Source organism: Vigna unguiculata, chromosome 3 (assembly GCF_004118075.2).
Source record: "Vigna unguiculata cultivar IT97K-499-35 chromosome 3, ASM411807v1, whole genome shotgun sequence".
In the NCBI taxonomy this organism is placed as follows: domain Eukaryota; kingdom Viridiplantae; phylum Streptophyta; class Magnoliopsida; order Fabales; family Fabaceae; genus Vigna; species Vigna unguiculata.
The window spans coordinates 54,155,682-54,177,999 of record NC_040281.1 but is presented as its reverse complement, the minus strand read 5'-3'; the positions used below and the strand labels follow the sequence as shown (position 1 = coordinate 54,177,999).

At 31.9% G+C, this 22,318-nt stretch overlaps 2 protein-coding genes across 3 annotated transcripts; both read left to right on the top strand.

Annotated features, from left to right (window-relative positions):
- The first annotated feature begins 1,770 nt into the window (after nucleotides 1–1,770).
- Nucleotides 1,771–8,431, top strand: LOC114178501 (ABC transporter B family member 25). Its single transcript, XM_028064437.1, has 17 exons — nucleotides 1,771–2,031; nucleotides 2,697–2,765; nucleotides 2,867–2,902; nucleotides 2,993–3,067; nucleotides 3,222–3,346; nucleotides 3,427–3,526; nucleotides 3,624–3,795; nucleotides 4,356–4,474; nucleotides 4,548–4,658; nucleotides 4,752–4,896; nucleotides 5,109–5,241; nucleotides 6,141–6,216; nucleotides 6,312–6,377; nucleotides 6,542–6,649; nucleotides 7,358–7,465; nucleotides 7,546–7,743; nucleotides 7,848–8,431. Exons 1-17 carry the CDS (start codon nucleotides 1,981–1,983, stop codon nucleotides 8,052–8,054), a joined length of 1,899 nt encoding a protein of 632 aa, XP_027920238.1. The 5' UTR covers nucleotides 1,771–1,980; the 3' UTR covers nucleotides 8,055–8,431.
- Nucleotides 8,432–11,914: 3,483 nt separating this feature from the next.
- LOC114176387 (RHOMBOID-like protein 12, mitochondrial) lies at nucleotides 11,915–20,466 on the top strand. 2 transcript variants are annotated; one of them, XM_028061428.1, is made up of 8 exons: nucleotides 11,915–12,423; nucleotides 13,341–13,461; nucleotides 14,954–15,073; nucleotides 17,914–18,024; nucleotides 18,481–18,519; nucleotides 19,094–19,198; nucleotides 19,303–19,344; nucleotides 19,475–19,637. In XM_028061428.1, the coding sequence occupies exons 1-8, from the start codon at nucleotides 12,065–12,067 to the stop codon at nucleotides 19,523–19,525; spliced, it is 948 nt and encodes a 315-aa protein (XP_027917229.1). In that variant the 5' UTR covers nucleotides 11,915–12,064; the 3' UTR covers nucleotides 19,526–19,637. The 2 variants fall into 2 exon arrangements, with proteins under 2 accessions (XP_027917229.1, XP_027917228.1); XM_028061427.1 differs by lacking the exon at nucleotides 19,475–19,637 and adding an exon at nucleotides 20,178–20,466 and having other exon boundaries at nucleotides 11,916–12,423.
- The last annotated feature ends 1,852 nt before the right edge of the window (nucleotides 20,467–22,318 follow it).

The following is a 22,318-nucleotide window of genomic DNA, read 5'->3' as shown; positions in this document are numbered from 1 at the left end:
TGAATTTAATTTTATATAGTATATTTTCGATTATTGGATGTTTAAAATTTGGCTGGAAGGGAGAAAAATGGAAAAAAAAATCAACAATCGCATATATAATCCCATAATAAAATCTACTATGATATTTTCAAAATAATTTATGGTCTATTCTCGAATATTTGTTCAAAATGGATAAAATTTATTATAAAATATTTTGAAATATTAAAAGTTAATTTTGAATTACATTTTAAATATATATTTTATCTTAATATCTATAAAATATATGATCAGGAAACTTTTAATACATTCTTAATCATATTTTCTAAAAGTATAAACACTTTAAAAGGTCTTTTCGCATTCTGTGATAATTAATAGGTGCAAAAAGAAATCGTAGGGGTGTCCAGGGTAGAACTGAGGATTTCATGGTTGGCCCATTGAATTCTGCGTTGGCCCGTTTGAGCTTTGAAATACCAACAATAAAAATGTTCAAAATGGTAACATCATAATGATTACATAGTTATTATCTTGTCACTAAGTTCTTAATTATCTATCACCAGAATTGTACAATTTCAATATTACTTCTTCTGAATTTGAATTTTCTTTTAATACATCAACAACGTTATTTTCTCTCATTTAAAGCCACTTTTGAAAGTTAAGTGTCTTCCACATACAATGACACATAAAATAACAAAATTTTAATGCGCATGGCATGTGATATCATCTTTTTGAAGCCATTTCTTCCACACATGGTCTTGGAGAAACTTGAGGTTTGAAAATCAGTTGAAAATGTCAATAATAATAATTATTATTATTATTAGAATAAATTAAGTAAATATATTTTGGTCTTTATGAATAATTACTAAAAAAAATGTGTTAAAGCAAGTTAAAATAACTTGAACGATAACTACACATACCCCTATTGTCCTAAAACAAAATAAATAAACTCAAACTTTTTTCATTTTGTCAAATAATTGTTTTAGTCTCTGAATATGGTTTATCCACGTCAGAACACGTGCTTTGAGTAAAGAAAAGAAAACCACGTATTTCCTCCCTGGAGCGTGGGGACCACATTCACGGACTGAACGTATACGTTCTCCTCACTCCTCTGTTTTTATTTCTTTAAGAAAAATTGTAGTTAATTAAAAAAAGACAATACACGAAACAAACAAAAAGTACCTATATTATCGCCATGTACATCACTAGCTACGTCATCATAGAAAAAGACTAATACTTTTTATACGTATATATTAAATATAAAAAGAATTTTTTTTTCACTGAAATTGGCTAATATAATATATACTTATATACTTGTATAATATATTAAATAAAATAATTAATTTTTTTATATATTTCGTCGCCCATAGGTATTTCAGGCCTCGTGAATGACTTTTTTTAAAACAATATTCCGTTTATTGAAAAAAATATTCAGTTCAGATGGCACCTTCCCTGTTCTTGCTAACATGACAATTGAACCTTCTCATGTTAAAGTCGTCTATATTGGTCTTCGTAAATTGTATGATTATTTAACATAATTGATTAAACAGATTACAAAAACAAGACTTTAACTTAAATTAGAAAATAACGGAAACAATATTTACAACAACTGCATAAGTCTTTTATTTGAGCATCTCTGACTAATTTTCATAATGTGAATTTGATTTGTTTATTTTTAAATGCTAAATTGGAAGAATAATATTTATAGCATTTTTAAATAAGATTTTTAAGTTGAAATAAATGGACACACACACTCTTTGCATGCCTAACCCTAGCTCATGCCCTTGGCCAATGAGAGAAAATAGTTTCCCAAAAGAAAATATGAGAAAAATTATTTTCCCAAGATAGAGAGTGCATGTTGACTAACTCCCAACTAACACAATTTCATTTTATTTTATTTTAATTTTTATGGACAGAAGGAACAGAGGTAACCTTTGGGTGTTGTTGTACTCAGTATCTATATAGAGAGAGTGGAAGTGAGAGAAGCATTAATTGAGAGATTGAAAAATGAACGGATTAAGAAGTGAACGAGCCCCTCTCTTGGAATCCGAGCGTGGCGTAAGTCAATTTCTCTTCCTCTCCACAGTTTTTCTTGGATTGTTCCTTCTTCTCTACTACAACACTGTCATTTGTTGCTACTTCTGTCATCAATTCAAAAAACAAACGCTTATTCAATGTAATTCACTGCCTCCGGGATGATGATGATAATGATGATAATAATAAATCATATTGTACTCTTTTAATTGAATTAGAACTTTTTTTGAGATTTTTTTGTAGGTGTTTAAACTTGTTCTTATGTGTATATATCACTTTCTGTTAAGTTGTGTTGTGGAAACTGCGTTCAGTTGAAAACAGAGTTGAAGTCTATACTGTTTTTTGTCATTTTTCGGATTCTATTTGTTTTTTTTTTTTTTTTCATTTTGAGGCATGTATGAAATTAAAATTTATACGGGAGATCATGGATTTTTAACGGTTTCACACTGAGGAACTCGTGTATGCTTTACTGGCCTAGGTTTTACCCAGTCACTGTTGCTCCCTGAAACTATTAATTACGTCCCCAATTCTTGGTATGGTCATGCGTTTTTCTTTGGTGAATTGTATGGTTATGGATGGGTACAGTACAGTCAATGTAAACATCTGCGAAAGGGTTGTGGGCATTTTGGACATATTTCTGCGACTGCATTTATCGATGTGGTACTTCGTTAATTTTTGAAACAATACAGGGACGAGGAAAGACGGATGGTGGCTCGGAAGGTCAAGTAACAGACCTTGAACACGGTGACGCAGTGCCGGTAATTACTGTACACGCATAATTAAATCTCTCTGTAACATCTCATAGCATTAGCATCGTGTTAATATTTGCATTTGCTAACTTAATGCGTGGATATTACAGGCGGCAAATGTGGGATTCTGTCGGGTGTTTTCACTCGTAAGTGGCCAATGTTTCTTTGGATGAATTGCTGCCATGTTATTGTGATCATTAAAGCTGCTTCTTTTGTTCGATTGAAATTGATTGCAGGCAAAACCTGAGGCTGGAAAGCTGGTGATCGGTACTGTGGCTCTTCTGATTGCAGCCACATCAAGTATCTTAGTTGTATGCTTCTTTTAATACCTCCCTTTACCGGTCCATCTCGCATACAGAGATACTAAATATTATGTCAGCGTGTATTTATGTTATTTGCTGTCACCATTGCTGAATGTAAGTTTCTACCTGCTTTCTAATGAACATGGAAATATTCTTGCTGCAGCAAAAATTTGGTGGGAAAATAATTGACATTGTCTCTAGGGACCTCCGGACTCCAGAGGAGAAAGATGAAGCTTTGGATGCTGTTAAGAACACCATACTAGAAATCTTTCTGATCGTTGTCTTTGGGTATGATCCTTGCTTGAGTACTTTCCAATTTATCATAGACATAGTTTTTAATTTATCACTGAGTTTTCATGGTTTTCCAGATCAATTTGCACTGCACTTCGAGCTTGGCTTTTTTATACTGCCAGTGAAAGGGTTGTTGCACGGCTGAGAAAGAATTTGTTCAGTCACCTTGTAAACCAGGTAATACAGTAATTACTCTTGCTTTGCATCACTTTTAGATGTGTTAATTTCTCCGAGCACTGAGCAGGCTTGTTTATTATGTATGATGTGTTCTCAGGAGATAGCTTTCTTTGATGTTACTCGAACCGGGGAACTTTTAAGTAGGCTATCTGAAGATACACAGATCATAAAGAATGCTGCGACTACCAATCTTTCTGAGGCCCTGAGAAACTTTTCAACTGCATTTATTGGTCTGAGTTTCATGTTTGCAACGTCATGGAAGTTAACGTGTGAGTTATTCAACATTGAAGAAATGCAAACACACAATTATGTATATCCTAATCAATGTTTTCAAAAAAAAAAACTGGTCATTGAATTGGTGGCAGCTTGGTTCATTCATGATTCAACTATAGTCAAACCAGTGACAGTTAATTAAATATTTCAATATCGTACAATTTATTAAGCAATGAAACATAAAATGATAAGAAATCAAATCAGATAAAATATAACATTAGCATAAAAGGACCTTATTGTAAATCCTGTGTAGACAGAAAAACAATAAATAATAGTTAACCACATTTGGCGAGAGTGGACCTTATACATGTATAATTATTTGTCTCAGAAACATATCGTTGGTTGAATAAAGGATAGAAGAAGTAAATAAATAAAAATAAATAAAAAACTTGTCCAAACTGGTTTTTTGCCACTGGTTTGAGTTGTTCTCTAAATGTCTGATCTTTCAATTTTTCTAGATTGAAAACTGAGCCACTTCACTGGTTTTCTGGCCAAACTGGTTCACCTGTGTTTTCTTATCCATTATCCTAACTTTCTTTTTCATCAACTCTTGCAGTGTTAGCTTTGGCTGTTGTACCTGTTCTTTCCGTTGCTGTTCGCAAGTTTGGCCGTTACCTGCGTGAACTTTCTCATAAAACTCAAGCTGCTGCTGCACTAGCTTCATCAATTGCGGAGGTATGCCTTTTACACCAAACAGATATCATACGAAAAGATAGTTTAACTTATTAATTTCATCTGTGTGGCACAGGAATCCTTTGGTGCAATAAGAACAGTAAGATCATTTGCCCAAGAAGATTTTGAAATAACGCGCTACTCAGAGAAAGTTGATGAAACACTTAATCTTGGACTTAAACAAGCTGTGAGCTAGCCAATTATATTTTGTTACATTGTGTAACTTCTTTTCTTTTCCTTTACAACATTTAATCTTATATGTATCTCTTTGGCAATGCAGAAAGTTGTTGGACTCTTTTCTGGAGGCCTTAATGCTGCATCTACACTTTCAGTTATTGTAGTTGTTATATATGGAGCTAATTTGACAATCAGGGGTTACATGTCCTCTGGTGATCTTACATCTTTCATTCTTTATAGTCTCTCAGGTAAGTTCTCTTTTCTATTTCTCCCATTTACATTACAGTGAAACCGGGAATATTCACATTGAAAGTATGTGCATGATCCATGGATATTTGCTATTAGTTGGTTAAGATTCTTCTTGTTTATTCTCTTGATTTATTTCAGTGATAATTTAACTGTTGTATTTGAACTACCTGTGATGTATTGATATTGACTCAGCTCCTTTTTCTTCTTGCAGTGGGTTCTTCTATATCTGGTCTGTCAGGATTGTATACAGTAGTTATGAAAGCTGCAGGTGCTAGCAGAAGGGTATTTCAACTTTTGGATCGTACCTCATCGATGCCCAAGGCAGGAAGTAAATGTCCACTGGGGTCAGTTTCATTTAATTCCTAAAATATAATTTGAGAAATTCTAGCAACACAAGACAACACACTTTGTACAGTAGGGTGAAATTAATGTGGTACCCACTAAATAGGAGGCAGGACCCCTGTCATTGAGTGGAGTCACTCGTGAATTTCACCAAATAGTATAGAGTGTGTATAGTTGTAAATCTATTATGCTATTCATTGAGAATTTGTCTATCATTTCACCAATTATGTATTTTACTATCCTTGAACTTGGTCTAGGATGTGCAGATGAAGGAGCTTACTTTTTTGGAATCTTTTACTAAATGATTTTACAGTGTCCTGATTATACATTCAAATCCTGTATTCCCTATAAAAAAGTGGTTAAACTCATTATAACTTAAACCTTATGATATTTAGACACTCATGCCTTGTTTGTTATTGTTTTTAAAAACAGTTTTCTATTTTTGTAAAATTTGTTCGTCTCCTAAGCACATTTGAAAACGCATGTCTCCTGAACACATTTATGTCTTTTTAAAGTTTCTCTCTAGCGCTTAAACAAAAGAAAAGAGGATTAGAAAACATCTCCGTGCTGTTTATGTTTTTTGGTTTTTAAAAATTTTGGATGATAAATTGATAGTACTGGTGCAAAGATGTTTAGAAAATAGTTTTAAAATAAAATAAAAAAGTAAGCAAAGAATCAAACATTTCTTTATAGATTTTGCCGCAGTCTTTTAAGTGCTACAGAGTAGGGAGACTTCATAATATAGAGAATGAATACCTAAGACAGGGGTGAACACATTCTTTTCACCCTTTCTATTATATAATGCAAATTTCAGAACCATTTCATGAATTAAATATATCCCTTTCAACTTAAACTTTTATTCCTTTGTATGAGAAGTCGCACTGAATATCTTTTATTGTAGTGATCAAGATGGGGAAGTAGAACTAGATGATGTGTGGTTTGCCTATCCATCACGCCCTAGTCATCCAGTGCTCAAGGTAACAACTTCCCTTTAGTTTTATGTTCGGGCATTGCAAATGTTCTGGCATCCGGTAAATAATTAATCAAATTATACTGCACTGTTCATCTTTAGGGCATTACATTGAAACTGCATCCAGGATCAAAGGTTGCTCTTGTTGGTCCAAGTGGTGGTGGAAAGGTATAGTACACATAGTGTTCCCTTTCTTGCTGTTTATTTTTAGAGTTAATCATTCCAAAAGGATGTTATTTAATGAGCTTTGGTTGAAGAGGCGTACAAAGGTTAGCAAGGTGAAGTTAAAGTGAAGACATCATTCACATTAATTTGTTTCTTATTTTGTGCAGAGTACAATTGCGAACTTAATTGAAAGATTTTACGACCCAACCAAGGGAAAGATTCTACTGAATGGGGTTCCTTTGGTAGAAATATCACACCAGCATTTACACAGAAAGGTATCATGACCACAGTTTTTCTTTCTTTTTTTTTAATTTCAGAAGTTTATTTCTTTATTCATTTTTCGATACAATCAAGTGTTTGAATTTAAATAATACAATTTTCTTTTGTCGATATACTGTCAAACGGGCCATGGACTTTTAGGCTAGCACTGTAGCAGCTGTTTGAGTGTAGGACACAATAAATTTTAACATTTTAGCAACTGAATATCAAAAGTACATTTTACAGAATACAACAAATTTATAATATTTAGCAGATGAACATCACACGTACATTTCAGTAAATACTAACTATATATAATACATTCATACACTACTGACAATGACTTACTCAATTTAGTGTTGTAGACTTGCAGTGTCGTGTTTTTAAGTTTTAGGAACGTAATGTCTTACAGTATGATGCCTTGATGAGTATAGGATAAAATCCTGGTATATTGACTTGATAAGAAGTCGAGATGAAAAGCTATTTATTAATTCATGCCTTGTACCCATCATGTTGTGACTTATTACTGCTACATTTTTTACTGTGCTATCTGATTGCTTTGCAATTAAGTTTGATGATGAAAACGTAAAGTTTGGTGCTTGAGTGGCGTATTACAGGTTTAATGTAATACGGCAATGGTAACAAGAAATTGGACTCCTCAAAATCTACATTTTTTTTGTGATTTGGATAACTTAAATTAATGCAGTTTGCTCGTGTCTTTGCAGATCAGTATAGTGAGTCAGGAGCCTACACTCTTCAACTGTTCCATAGAGGAGAACATAGCTTATGGATTTGATGGCAAAGTGGACCCAGTTGATTTAGAGAATGCTTCTGTAATATTTTCTATCTTCGTTCTCCATCCAATAAGACAGCTACTCTCATTTTCTCATTGTTAGTGTGAATTTGAATGCAGAAAATGGCCAATGCACATGAATTTATATCAAAATTCCCAGAGAAATACCAGACCTTTGTTGGAGAGCGTGGGGTAAGGCTTTCAGGTGGGCAGAAACAGAGAATAGCAATTGCTAGAGCCCTTCTTATGAACCCAAAAATTCTCCTCTTGGATGAAGCTACCAGTGCCCTAGATGCTGAAAGTGAATACCTTGTGCAGGTGAGTTGACAGACTATTTTGGTTCCGATCCTTTTCCACTTTGATGCTCACATAAACTTGTTTTTTCTCTTGCACAATATGCTAATGGTGCTGATTTGGAGCAGGATGCCATGGAGTCTCTCATGAAAGGAAGAACAGTTCTAGTCATTGCTCATAGGTTATCAACCGTTAAAACTGCTAACACCGTTGCAGTTATATCTGATGGCCAAATAGTTGAGAGTGGCACCCATGATGAGCTTCTTAGCAAGGATGGTGTCTATACTGCATTAGTGAAGAGACAACTACAAACAACAACAAAAGTCGAAATCTAGTCTCGCCCCACCAAATTATGAATAACCAAACCAACCACCTCGCAAGAGCAGTGGCATATGATGTTCAGACTCGAGTTCCTAGGAATACCTTCACTTCCACGGATGCAAGTTACGGCATTACCTTCTGTTTGATTCAGAGAAAAGATGAGGGAAGCAAGAAAGAAATTGCAAATTAAATCGAAGAGGAAAGAGGATGAAAGAAAATTTTGAGTTTCTCTCCCCAAAGGTCAAATTTTCTTTTTCCCTTAAATTTTACTCGACCAACTAAAAGATGTGTCATATCAGAATTTCTTTCTTCTACTGCACGTTGAAATTTGTAATAGAAGATAATATTGTAGAAATGGTTATGCTTACATTGCTTTAAAAAACATCCTTTATATTCGGTTTTCATAATTAGGGTCTCTTCTTTTAAAGGGACTTTGAGCATACTTTAAAAAATATATTGATTTATTGGATTTAATCCATAAATCAAATAAGCTGAATTTATTTTAAACAATGAATTTATTAAGTAAATAAACTAAATTTGAATTATGAATAATTCAATTCGACTAATTTATGAGCCAACTATGTGTGAACATATAACATATTTAATATTATATTTTATATGGTTATATTTATATAATTATTTTTACTGTTTTACTTTGGGAAAAAAATAAATAAACCAAAATGTATAAAAGAATTAAGTTCAATATTTGAACTAAAGAGCTAATTCGCGCTGAACTAATCCATGCTAGATCCATCTTACTCATTTTCTGTTCTACTTATAAGTTTTAACCATTATGAGACTAGCAGAAGATCTAATTATAATTTATTCACTGTAACTTTTAAATCTAAAGGAACTTCTGAATTTAAATATGATAAATGAGCAATTTGAGCTAAATAAAAGTTATAAAATGAAAATTGAATCTGAGACAAAATAATACAAAATTAAATGACTATTATCAACACCCAATTTTATTCAAATAATTAAATAATAAATTAAATTAATTTTTAATAATAACAATCTTTTTTTATTTTCTAAACAACTAATTTAAATATATAATATAACCTAACTAAACCTTTTTTTAAAATATAAAATTAAACGAGAAGGAAAAAGATAAGAAAAATATTTTATAGTGAAAATAAATTTTTAAAAGATAAACACAAAAAAAAACATAAAAACAATTTTTATGATTAAGCATAAGAATTAAAAAGAGGAGAGTTTTATAATAAAAATAATAATAATAAAATGAAAATAGAAAAATAGTTTTTAAATAATCAAAATAATTTTATAAAATAAATTTGAATTTATAAAAATATGTGGAAAAAAGATAACGGTAAAAAAATTATAAAATATTTTAAAAAAAAAAATATATTAGACTAGTAAGTATATAAAACAAACTAAAAAATATATATATAGTCTCTACTAAAGAAAGAAATAAATTTAAAATTAAGAAAATTATTTTTTTCAAAATAATTTGTTATATGTTACCGTTACTCAACTACATCTATTGATACTGGCACAATCTAAATTCTTTTCCTGCTTCTTTCAACATCTGCATACAGTTAAATTAATATCTTAGATGATGCTAAAAAAATAAAACAAGTCTCAGGATCTTATAATCTCTCACGCTGATTCCTCAAGTTCTTTTTTTTTTATATAGTTGATAATCATAAATTATAGAATACTAACATGTAAACACTTGACAGTCATTGTTCATGACCGTTAATGATTTAAACGGTGATAGCAAGAAAGATCAAATCGAACAAAATTGACAAAAATTAAGACTTATTTGAGCACAAAAACTAAATTATGACTAATTTGACAAAATTTGACGAAAATTGGGACAAAAAAAGTATTTTAACCAAATATTAAAACAATAAATGTATAATTTAAAAGAAAACAATTGTAACATCCCATATAATAGTCTAACACCATTAAACAAAACATTTCATAGTTGATAATCATAAAGTATAGAATACTAACATGTGAACAGTATATTACAGTCATCCCAAGATAAGATATACTGAAATATAAACTCACACGTGATAAAGGTGAAAATCTAGAGTTATTTTATTCAAAAAAAAAATCTATACATATATAAGATTTATAGATACTAACTAGACAGCTGGATCCTCCTCCCCTTAAACTGGTCCACCAATCAGGTGATTATTGCAAAAGAAAAACCAAACAAACCAAACAAAATACTAAGAAAAGGGTAAGCTAATGTATAAAAAGATTAAATCCTTCAAGAATACAATTACTTAAGTCATACATAATCAATCATCCTAGTTCATAGAAAGACCTAAAGCTATGACTCAATTATTTGGATATATGCATTGGTATTGGTCTCTGGTAAGTTGTAAAATTGTAGTGGCATGCAGTGCTTTACAAAGCGATAAACAAAAAGTCAAAAAGTTATGTTCTACCACACACAAGATTAGCTCATTAATACCTTTATTCAAAGTTAAACCCCTAAACTAGGATCTCCTTCTCCTCTCACCACATACCCCATTCTTCTCTACTTGAGAATTTAATGCATGCTCAATAGAGCGTGAGGATAACTTCCAACTGAATCCCTACACCAATGCATACACTAAGACAACTCACCACTAATTCTCCTTGAATTAGTATCAATTACATCTCATGTACCAATCTTTTCTTAAGCAATCATTCATAGAAATCACAAAGCCTATTCAATTGATCATCTAACAACTACTCACATAGTGAAACCATCTCCTCGTTAGGTGAAAAGTGCACAAATGTCCACTTGTCCAATGTTAGGCGAGTGTATCACTAGGACTCCACGAGGAAAGTCCTTCTAAAATTCACTTAACGAGGGTACTCTCAACCAACAATTTTAAACTCAGTAAACTCTCTGACTTTGGATTCATTGAGCGAGTAGGTACTCGACCAGCAACTCCTATGTCAGCGAACCCCTGACTCTAGGTTCGCTCAACGAGTAAATTCTCGCTCAACGACTCCCAAGTCATTGAGTCTTTAATTTTGGATTTGTTGAGCAAGCTATCTCTCGACTAGCGAGTCTGGATATTTTTGTAGAACATGATTCTACATAATTATGCATTCCTAAGCAAGTTTAAACAACTCATGAGCCTTCACAAATGCCAAACACATACCAAACTTGAATCAACCACAAACACGAGTGCTAAAAACTCTCAATTACAAAACCAATCCAAATGTTATGCACAACTATCAACCTCAAGTTTAAAACATCAATTTCACACAATCTTATATCATTCCATAGATCAAACACACTAACAATTCACAATATCATCATATTTATCAAAAATTAAACTTATTTATAAAATTTCTAATTATACTTTAACTTTTTAATATTAAAATAACCAAATATCATTATTTTAAACAAACTTTGTTAAGTTTATTTAACGTTTCAACTACATTTATAAGCTGCTAACATTATAGTGGAAATGTGTAAAACACTCTAGATAATGAAACACATATGAAAGATCAAATAAACTTAACAAAATTTGGGTAAAATAGCTAAATCCACACATTTCTAAAGATGGTGGATTAAATTGGACAAGTTTTCGAAGTTGGACTAATTTTAACTCTCACCTAAAATTAAAGGACCAAAACATATTTAATCTTATATAAAAAAAAGTTTTAATAAATTAATATAACAGATTATCATTTTACCTTATAATTTAAATTAGTATATTATTATCATTATTTTTATAATAATAATAATAATAATAATATTTTTTAAAATAATAATAACAATAATTTATTTATTTTTAATATTATATATATATATATATATATATATATTTTTTTTTTTTGTTAATTATTAACACATATGAATGCCTTGGACGAGAATGTAAATATAGACCAAATCTTTGCACCGTCAGCGAGATGAAGTACATGGGTCATCTAACAAATGTGCGCTTCTCTCTACGTGAATCGCTGCAATGTGTTCAAGCGAATAGAGCTTAGGGAGTGTTTCATTGCATTCATATGTAATGGTTTTGTAGACGTAACAGTTTGAAAAATGCAGAATTTAGTTCGCAGAGTGGTGAAACACCACCCCCATGGTCACCCCAAATGTCACAGTATCTTCAACACCTTTTCCTCTGTTCTTAAACCTTCACAACCCCAACTTCATCAACGCATCCACATTCCCTCTTCCTTCCTCACTCACCAATCTATTCACTTTCACTCATGTCGCTCCTTTTCCACCAAACTCCGCCCCTTTCTCTCCCGACCAACCACCTCGCGTTGCTTCGCCTTCAACTCTCTCCTCGGACTCCGCGCTAGAAGCCTCTCGCTAGATCACAGGCCAATTCTTCATTATTTTCGTCGACACAACTTCAATTTCAACTACAATAATGAATTCTCCTGGCGTTCCTGGTAATTTTCCCTGACACTATTCGTCGAATTATCACTTCGTCTTTTCTTGTTCCAATGCCGCTTGGGTTTAATTAGGGTTTTTGCTTCTCATTTTCTTCTTCTATTTTCTGAAACAAAGTATATATTCCTTGCCTGATTGTACCGCGAGGTTGAATACTTATTTTCGTCATCCTACTGAGTTATTTTTTGGATAACTAAACCGTAAAATGATGAATTGAGCTTCTCATTCTAGTTAAAATTAACTCCTATGCTCGACCTTCTAAAAGTTATGTTCAACCTCCTTCTAAGTGGTTGGTTAACGAGTTACTTGACCTAGACACGAAGAAACCAAAAAATGAAGAAATTTAATCATTGGAGAGATTCTACATGACACAATCTTAACTTAAAGGAAAGTTTCTTATTGGTTTCTTTAACTCATTGTTTCTTATATAACAAACTGTTTTTTCCTAAGCTAAACAATTCCCATGTAGAATATATTTGAAATGTAATTAAGTGAAAATAGAAGATATAAAATTGTGAGTTTCTTAAAGTTTTTGAAATCTCTTACTCCTGGAGCACGACTGATTATGAATTTCTTAAAATTAATGTGGTATTATAAGAATCCCGGAAAGTACTGCCGACCACAAAAAGTGGTTTAAAAAATTATTGCCAGAAATCTCTTTCCGAGAAACAACTTTGAATTTAGTCAATGAAATGAACTTAATTCATTATACCTTTTTATTGTCTTCTTCTCGACAAGTACTTGAGGCCCAAAACTGGCTAATTTTTTAAACATTAATTTCATTTTGGGAACATGACATTTTTAGCATATAATTTAGAAAGGTCAGGGTGTCTAAACTGCAGTACACTTGTTTATTCTGTTTGCAATTTTACATATAATATGGTCATTTCAGTAATATATTTGGTCCTGTTTGCAGGAGATCATGGCTCCGTGGACTAACATCTAATGACGTGGTTTTGGGATTGATTATAGCTAATGTTGGTATTTTTTTATTGTGGAGGATAGCGGATGAGAAGTTTATGATAAAAAATTTTACCGTGAGTTTCTTGATTTACAACTTGATTTTGCCACTGGTAGAAATTATTTCCTGTGATTTGCTTTGGCCCACCTGTGTTGTGGGTCAATTGTTTCTTAGCCAACCTTCATCATAAGATGATGTTATAGGAGCATAATATAGCACTAATGTCTTTGCAGTTGTATCAGTGCAATTCCTAGAGTTGTCTTTGTCAGTTGTAAGGGAAAATCCTAGAGTTTTGAAGCTTTAATCAATTCCTGACAACCATTACTTCCTCATTTTGAAGTCGAAGTTTATCTTTTAGGGATACTATGGGATGCTTGAAGCAAATTCACACCTGATGTGTATATATTAGTATGTGTGAAGATTGATTTAGTAAGATCTTGTTAAGGTTTCTAGACCGTCTAACTACACTAGACCCTCTAGCAAAATATATGCAACTTCTAGCATATGTGGTGGATAGTCTCACCAGAACTTTTTGTCTCTTAGCTTCTACTGAGACTAGTACTGTCTAGAGAAGTTGCCCAAATTGACATTTCTAGCATATGTGGTGGATAGTCTCACTAGAACTTCTTGTCTCTTAGCTTCTACTAAGACTAGTACGGTCTAGAGAAGTTGCTTAAATTGACGTTTCAAATTAGTACGAGGAAGCACTCTTCATGTGGCTTCTCTCATTGGTTCAAGCATGTTTCACGAAAGTTAGTTATGGTTGTTTTGTTGAATAAATAGGAACCTGTATCTACAATTATTGTCAACTGAGAGTTGCTGTCCAACTCTATTAACAAAAAACCGTGAGAGTTGAGCAAAAATACTGAGAGAAACTTCAAGTTGTAATCTCTGTTCATTGCTGATTGTGTCATTGATGTATATTGAATTTTGTTAGCACTTCCATTGAACCATGTTATTTTTGTGTATATTTTTTCTTGTCCTTCCTTAGTTTACCTTCTACCGTTTATGTTTTCGGATTCTCTGTTATCAGTCTATCGTTTACGTGGTAGACACTTTTGGAGTGGTTTGATTTGCGCTATTTCATGGCAATATGGATTTTGTTAGCACATGTGATACTATCTCATCGTGTCTTAGATTATCCTGTACGCATGATTATTTTTCTTATTTCCTTATTAGCTCTTTGAATTAGGTATCATATTTCATCTTATCATAAATTGGTTCCCTAATTAGTTAGGATTTTGATTAATATATACTATAAATAAAGGTTAGTATTGTAGGTTTTACAAAATATAAATCACACTAGTATGTTCATATGTTGTAATATGTCTAAATTAATATCAATATGTGTTTCAATCTCATTTATCTTTCTCCATCTCTCTATACCTAAAACCTTGGATAATTTCAAATGATATAGTCAAACATCAAAGATTTAAAATTGTTGGTGTTGCACTTTATCCGCTGTTGAATGATGGAATTGAGAAATGTGTTGTTTCAACCTTCAATGTTATTGTCTGTATGGATTTAACACCATCTAGATTTCTAATTCAATTACTTGTTCTGAACAGATCTCTTTGGACAATATTAAGAGTGGACGTTTGCACACTTTGATTACCAATGCATTTAGTCACGTAGATACCTGGCATATAATTTCCAATATGATTGGACTCTACTTCTTTGGAATGAATGTAAGTGGCCACTTTCGTATCATTATTTTTCACTAGTTTTTGTCTTCATTTAGTGCTCCTTTTTTTTTTTTTTGAAAAAATATGTTGTCGTACTAATAGGTGTATCTCTCCCTTTTAAATGCCGCTGTGTGTTAGGAGTTAAATTATTAGTATATGTTAGAACTAGGAGTTAAGACCTTTAGATCAATAAGATTTGAAGCCATGATTTAGAAAAAAAAAGGATATTATTCTCATTGAAACTACACAATAAATTGATTTAATTATTATTGTCAGATGTACTATACTATAAGGGCGTAGACCCAACTCTATTTAAACAATGTACATTTTATAGACTAGTGGAAACACTAACGCCTATGTGTCCACATTATTTAAGATAATAGAAAATAATTATCGTAACATAAAAGCAATTACCAAAACAATAAGTGTAAAATTGTACAACAAAATGTATATATCAAAAACATATATTGAAATTAGTTATAGAAATAGAAAACAATTATCTACAGAAACAATAAAGGTAAGTTGTACAACAAAATGTGTATAGAAAAAGTAGTTATCAGAATTGGTATCCTCTTTATGTATTAGTTAGCACAGATAATAGATTCCTTTGTTGTGCTTTAGACAAGCAAGGGTTCCATCATTTGACTTTCTATCATTTATTCCTACATGATATCTTGAGCCTAGTTGAATTTGTGCCCTCTTGGTTGACCCACTGCTTATGGATGCCATTTTTTCTTCAATTATCGTGTTTTTTTTTCAATTTCCAGTATCCATTATCTGTTGTTGTTATCGCCAACTTTCCAACCAGTGACCCCATCATTAGAGTTGCCCTACCCAAGCGACCATTGTGCTGCCAAAGCTGGTGCCATTAAGGACGCCATAAGGCCTCATACTTACTCACCTAGAAGCAAGTGCAAACTTTCTTTTTCCCTCACCGAAAGCACCTTCCGTGGGGCATTTGGCACCGTTTTGGCCAATCTCACTAGTGCTAAATTCATCCTAGTGTCCTCTCTTCCAATGTGGTCTTGACTTCATGATTGAAACTCGTTATACTCATGGCCTTTCTTTTAGAGACTTTTCTTTCTTTTCTCTCGTTGTTTTCTCTCCCATGTGCTCATGGCTTCTTTTGTGGTGCGAGAGCTGAATCATTCTTCTTTACTATGTCAATGTCCTACTCTCCATTAACAAGTTAATTGACAATAATTATGACACCTGGGCCATCGGTATCAAGGTTTGACTTAAGGACAAGATTATGTTATTTGCCTTACCGAGACAACGACCTTCATTGATGACAAAGATCGCCCTTGTTGGTTGAAAGTTGATGCTCAAATATGTAGTTTTCTTAAGTCGACTATTCATATATCCTTGAAGCAGATCTTTTTGTGCTTGCAACACATGTTTTGGGGTTTTGAAATAAGCTTAGTTGTTGCACACCAATGACACTCAATGTCTATATGGCGTTTGCCATAATCTTGAGTATTTTGTATAGCTCCATGGCTGAATAATTGGACAAAGTTCATGGTCTTTCACATGATTTCAATGAACTATTGCCTCTCACTACTACTTTTTCCAAGAACTAGAGCAACACCAAACCTTCTTTATGTAGATGGAATTGTATGGGCTTCCAGATGAGTATTCTTCGGTTTATGATCAAATTTTGGAGTCTTTAACTGATCCCACATTGAAATTTACTAGGTCCACCCTGTTATTTGTCGTGCAAGTTATCACTTTACATACCTTCTTTTGCCCCCTTGGTGATTCATGCACGGTACCTCAGCATGACGATCATAATTGCTCTTGCAACTTAGGTGGAAATTATCTCAGGTATGATCATTGTCACAAAATTTCATACCATTGACCAATGTTATGCCTTGCTTTGTTATCCTCCTCGATCGGTTGCTATTGTTGCCCAAGTTGCTTGCTTCCTTGTTCCTTCTGATTTCGATGTCATTCCCTCTTATAGTTTTGGACCTTTGACTCTCTTTCATGACTTCCTCAAATGATATGAGAAATGTCAGGCTTCCATTTCCACCACTTCCATTGCTCACACAAATACTTTGTTTGTTGGTCTCACTCACTCTACTTCTCATGGATCTTGGGTCCTCGACTCTTGTGTCTCCAATCATATATCTAGAAATAGGTCTCTTTTCTCCTCCCTTTCCAGTTTTGGCTTTTTTACTTTTTGTCATTTCCTTGAAAGGCAAGAAGAATGTAGTGGGACGATGTAGCGTAAAAACAAAGTATAGAGTTATGCCTTTTGCAACCTGTGAACTTATTTGGCTGAAAAAATTACTGAAATAAAGATGACTCTCATTTGTGGTAACCAAGTTTTCCTTAATATTGCCTCAAATCCAATATTCCACGAGAGAACCAAATAGATTGAAATAGATTGTTTCTTCATTCATGAAAAGATTGTATTTGGTGATACTACTACTTAGTTTGTTAGCTCCAATGATTAGTTGGAAGATATCTTTACCAAATCACTAGTGGGGTCCTAAAATTGATTATATTTATAACAAGCTTGGTGCATATGCTAGCTTGAGGAGAGTGATAGATGTATTTTACCATATGGGTCTTGGCCTCTATGTAATACAATGTACATTTTATATATAATAGGCTCCTTTCATTGTGCTTGAGACACACAGGGTTTCCATCATATAGCTCTATCATTTATTCCTACAATTGTTCTTATAGCATATAGCTTGGTTTGTTGGCTTGTTCAAAAAATCAGTTTAAGTTAGATACCATCACTTGGTTGATAAGCTGTTATTCTGCTTTTCTTCAATAAATACTGTGTTTTAAGCATCTATTACTCTTTAACCATTCCCATTGGGTTTTGGCAGGTTGGAAGAAATTTTGGACCCGAATTTCTGCTGAAGCTGTATCTTGCAGGGGCAATTGTTGGCGCTGGTTTTTACTTAATGCATCAGGCCTTTAAAGCGCAAACATCAAAGGTCCCATGATTAAAATTTTGAATGCAATGCCTCTTGAGCAATTCTATCATTCTTTCTTGCCTTTTTCTGAGCAAAGAAAATTAACAAAAAAATTGAATTCTTCGTACTTCATAAGCTAGATAAAAAATTAGGTAATGTCACTTCTTCAAATGACAAACTTTTCGGATTTAAGTTCTATATTGTACTTTCATTTTGATTTACGTACAAGTAAGGTTGTAACTTTTGAAACTCATAAAGTTAAAACTTTTCTTGAAATGTTTTGTGCATTTGGTTTAGAACAAAAATCTACAAAATGAATTTTCCAATAAGTTGTTTTACTATAGTATGCAATGGTAAATTGATAAACATAGTTATGCCTAGGTGGTGATTACTGGCTAGCAATAAATTTCGTCAACATATGAGCAAAAGTGAATACTTATCTCTTATTAAATTTCCTCTGCTTTCTGTTTGCAACAGGACTGGAAAGCTATGATTGTGTCAAGGGAATTAGCATTGGTAAGCTTTTAGAAACTACATAATGGGCTGCTCTTCTTTAAGGAATATAGGACGTACTTTGTGCTAAAAGACGTTTTTGGTTTGACATATCAGCTATGTTTTCAGGGAATTATGGTTTACCTTTTGCTTTTGAACTTTGTTTATTTCTTGAAATAATTTCTATTCAAAATCCAATAAAGAGAATATTGCTACATAAATTTAATTTTTCATGCGTGCTAAGTAAGACAGGCAGAAAAATTCTATCTTGTTACATTCAATGTAGTTAATGATTTCATATCATCTCGTGCTCTACGCCTTTTTAGTACATTATGGCATTCATCAATGTGTACGTGAGTTGGCATTGCGTACCAGCATTGATATACTTTGTGCTGTCCATTGCTCTCAATTACGTTCTCCTAGTTGAAAGAAATGTCATTTTTAATGTTCTCTTAAATCTTAAATTGTTCCTATCATTATAACTAGAATATCAAGTTATTTAAGTATAGACATAGAAAATTACTGTTTTTGTATAACTTAAGACATTAGTTAAAATCATTGCCTGTGATTAATTGAACTAGAACTTGGCAATTGTTAGGGGGCAAGTGGAGCTGTGAATGCTGTTATGCTACTTGACATATTTCTCTTTCCAAAAGCAACAATCTACCTTGACTTCTTTATACCAGTTCCTGCGATCTTGCTGGTATGTTCTTCCAAACCTTTTATCATGTGAAGCCAAGATTGTGAAGTTTATGATGCAGATACTTACATATCCTTTTCTTGTCTTATGATTTCTTGTTAATTAAGGGCATCTTTTTTATTGGGAAAGATATGCTCAGGATACTAGAGGTATGGTGAACTCCAAGGCTTACTCGTTTACTATTGTTCATAATATTTTCCATCTTGAGTATTTTTCTTGTAGAGATGATCAAATGGTAGAGTTGTAACTAGTTCAATGACATCAACATAATTTTTGCAGAATAAGGCACTGGGATTGGGTTGGTGCCTCAGTTGTAATGGCTTTGGGTAGTTTATACGAGATTCACGGCTCTAAACTTCTTGTCACTATTGTATTAAAAAGTACAATCTATTTCAAGATTGAATAGGTCTTGTCCTGTCTATGGTAATTTATTTATAAACAAGTAGGTCTTTTTGTTACAATCTAGATGCCTTAACATAATGGTTAATCACAAATAGCCAAACCAATTTCATAAATTCTATTTGTTAAGGTTTAGAAACAATGAAAAAATAGCCTTATACATATATATCACACAAATGATGTTTAACGCCTAACGCGATAGTTTTAAACTATAAATTGTCAAAACAACTTCATCATCAGTCACACGGTGGTCATTGGGTTGATCAGAAACCTAATTCTCAGGAGTATTTACAATGAGATCCCATGTGATGTACTCTCCTCACTGGTTTTCTTTGAACACGTCCAAACCATTTTAATAATTTTCTTTCATCATCGTTTCCCAAGAAGATGCCATGTTAATATCATTTTGTATTTTGTCCTTTTTTGTGTAACCACATATATTTTAACACTATCCAATTTATAAAAGCTGATACTTTAAAAACCCATTGCACATAAGTAATCAGATGATATCATTTGAACTACACTTGTGGTCATTGAATCTATGGCAGAATACTAAAGAGTACTGTTGATTGTCAAATTGCAGGGAGACAGTAAAGTAGCTGGATCTGTTCATTTGGGGGGTGCTGTCGTTGCAGCCATAGCTTGGGCTGGTGTTCGGAGAGGAAGATTCTAAATCCCTTTTCAAAACTTGGAAAACTGTGTATCCTGTTAATGATTTTCCTTTCAGGTTTAACAGCCGCGCATACAAAATTTTACTACTTTTCTTTTCAGGTTTGAATGATATATTATCAATGTTAAACACTTTAGTCTTCTAAACTCAAAAAGATAATGTTATCCCATTTATCATCCAAAGAAACATTTTACCCCCTCAATATTTTTTCCTACATTAGACATTTAAATTTACATCCTTGTTCTTCAACCAAAGTAGTTCTTAGGGATTAGTCACGTAGTTGTTTCTCTTATATCAATTATTGAATTTAATTTCTTATTTTTTAACTGTTATTCATCACATTTTAATTCCAAGTTGATTTAAAATTAAATTTTGATATTATCAAATTGAAGGTATTTTATTTTCATTTTAGATGAGCTAAATCATTATCTTATTCATTTAATTATAAACCAATTAATTTTGATATTGTATTAACAAAAGTATCAAATAATTTGGTTTTGAATTTTTTTCTCTCTTCAACTGTTTAATTTAATATCGTAAAACATTGATTAATCGTTATTAAACCGTTTTTTCTAATTATATATGTTTTAATTATGTTTTAAGTTTTTCATAAATATAAATTTAGGAATTTTCGATTACGTTCTTAATAAATTTTTTTATTCAATCGAGTACTAAATTTATATTTTTTAATTGAGTTTTCTCATATAAAACTTTTTGTTAATTGGATGATGTGAATTATAAGTAAGAGAGTTAAAATAGATCAGTCCAACTTGTTTTTGGTATGTCAAAAATGAATTCGATGAGATTGATCTATCATTAAAAAATAGGTTAGAAATTCCAATTTCCTGTGAAAGGATGGATTGGTCCGTCAATTTTTTTTATAATTTTTTAAAAATTTTATTTATAAAATTTGTTTACATATATATTTATAAATAAAAATAATTATTATATTTATATGTTAAGTTACTCGATTATAACTAATAATTAGAATTTAATTTATAAGTATTAATGATTTGAATTATAATATTATGCATATTTACATTTTTACAAAAATATAATATAAAAAAATATTTTTTTAATTACTTTTAATTTAAAAAAATAAAATAAAAAAAGTTCAACGAACCAGTCTTGTCAGTTTGGCGAGTTAGGCTAGTTGAACCAAAACGGATGGATTGAAAATTTCAACCCAACCTACTTTGCCACCCATATTTATAAGTGATAAACATGTCATGTTTTTATATTTTGTCATGTCAAATTGCAAAGATGTTGTCACATTTTATTTTATTATTTTAAAATTTTATAGTTTTATAGTTTTGTGATTTTATAATTTTTAATTTGATGACATTTGAATAAGGTGACGTGACAAAATAACAATCATATTAATCACTTAAAGTCACATCATCAAATTAACAAATAATTTTCGACATCCGAAACTCAATCAGAAAATATAAATTTAGTGAGTATTCATTGGAGTAAAAAAATTGTTACGAATGAGTTGGAAGTTTACAAATTTGTCTGGAAGTTAAAACATAATTAACTCATTGTATATTTATTCATTTATATCAAATTTTATATAAATTGAACATTATTTTATATAGGTATAATTACTGATTTGGTATCCCAACTTTTTCGTTAAGTTCAATTTAGTACTCAAATTTTTGGTTTGTTCAATTTAATATCCAATTTTTTGAAGAGATTCAATTTGGTCCTCTCCGTTAAGTTGGAGTTAACACCGTGTTCGTCCAGGACACGTGTCAAGCCATGAATTTTTTTTTTTTTTAAATATTTTTTTTCCAAAAATTTAAAAACTGCCACGTATCAGTTTATCATCGTGCCACGTGACAACTTACAATCATGACATGTGGCAGTATAATAGTTGTTTTCAATTTAATACCCCAATTTAAATTTTTTGTTCAATTTAGTACCCTAATTTTTTAAAATGGTTCAATCTCGTCCTCCCCCATTTGAGACCAAATTAGTAAATAAGCTTAATTACAACCTATATATACATGTTACAATAACTTTTTTCTAATATATACATCAAATCATTTCAC

Excerpts from the sequence above, each read along its gene's own strand:
- LOC114178501 (XM_028064437.1), top strand. The coding sequence starts at position 1,981 with ATGAACGGATTAAGAAGTGAACGAGCCCCTCTCTTGGAATCCGAGCGT. Across the intron at positions 6,217-6,311 it reads CTAGTCATCCAGTGCTCAAG|GGCATTACATTGAAACTGCA; the intron begins GTAACAACTTCC and ends GTTCATCTTTAG. Across the intron at positions 6,650-7,357 it reads ACCAGCATTTACACAGAAAG|ATCAGTATAGTGAGTCAGGA; the intron begins GTATCATGACCA and ends GTGTCTTTGCAG.
- LOC114176387 (XM_028061427.1), top strand. The coding sequence starts at position 12,065 with ATGCAGAATTTAGTTCGCAGAGTGGTGAAACACCACCCCCATGGTCAC. Across the intron at positions 12,424-13,340 it reads GAATTCTCCTGGCGTTCCTG|GAGATCATGGCTCCGTGGAC; the intron begins GTAATTTTCCCT and ends TCCTGTTTGCAG. Across the intron at positions 13,462-14,953 it reads TTATGATAAAAAATTTTACC|ATCTCTTTGGACAATATTAA; the intron begins GTGAGTTTCTTG and ends TGTTCTGAACAG.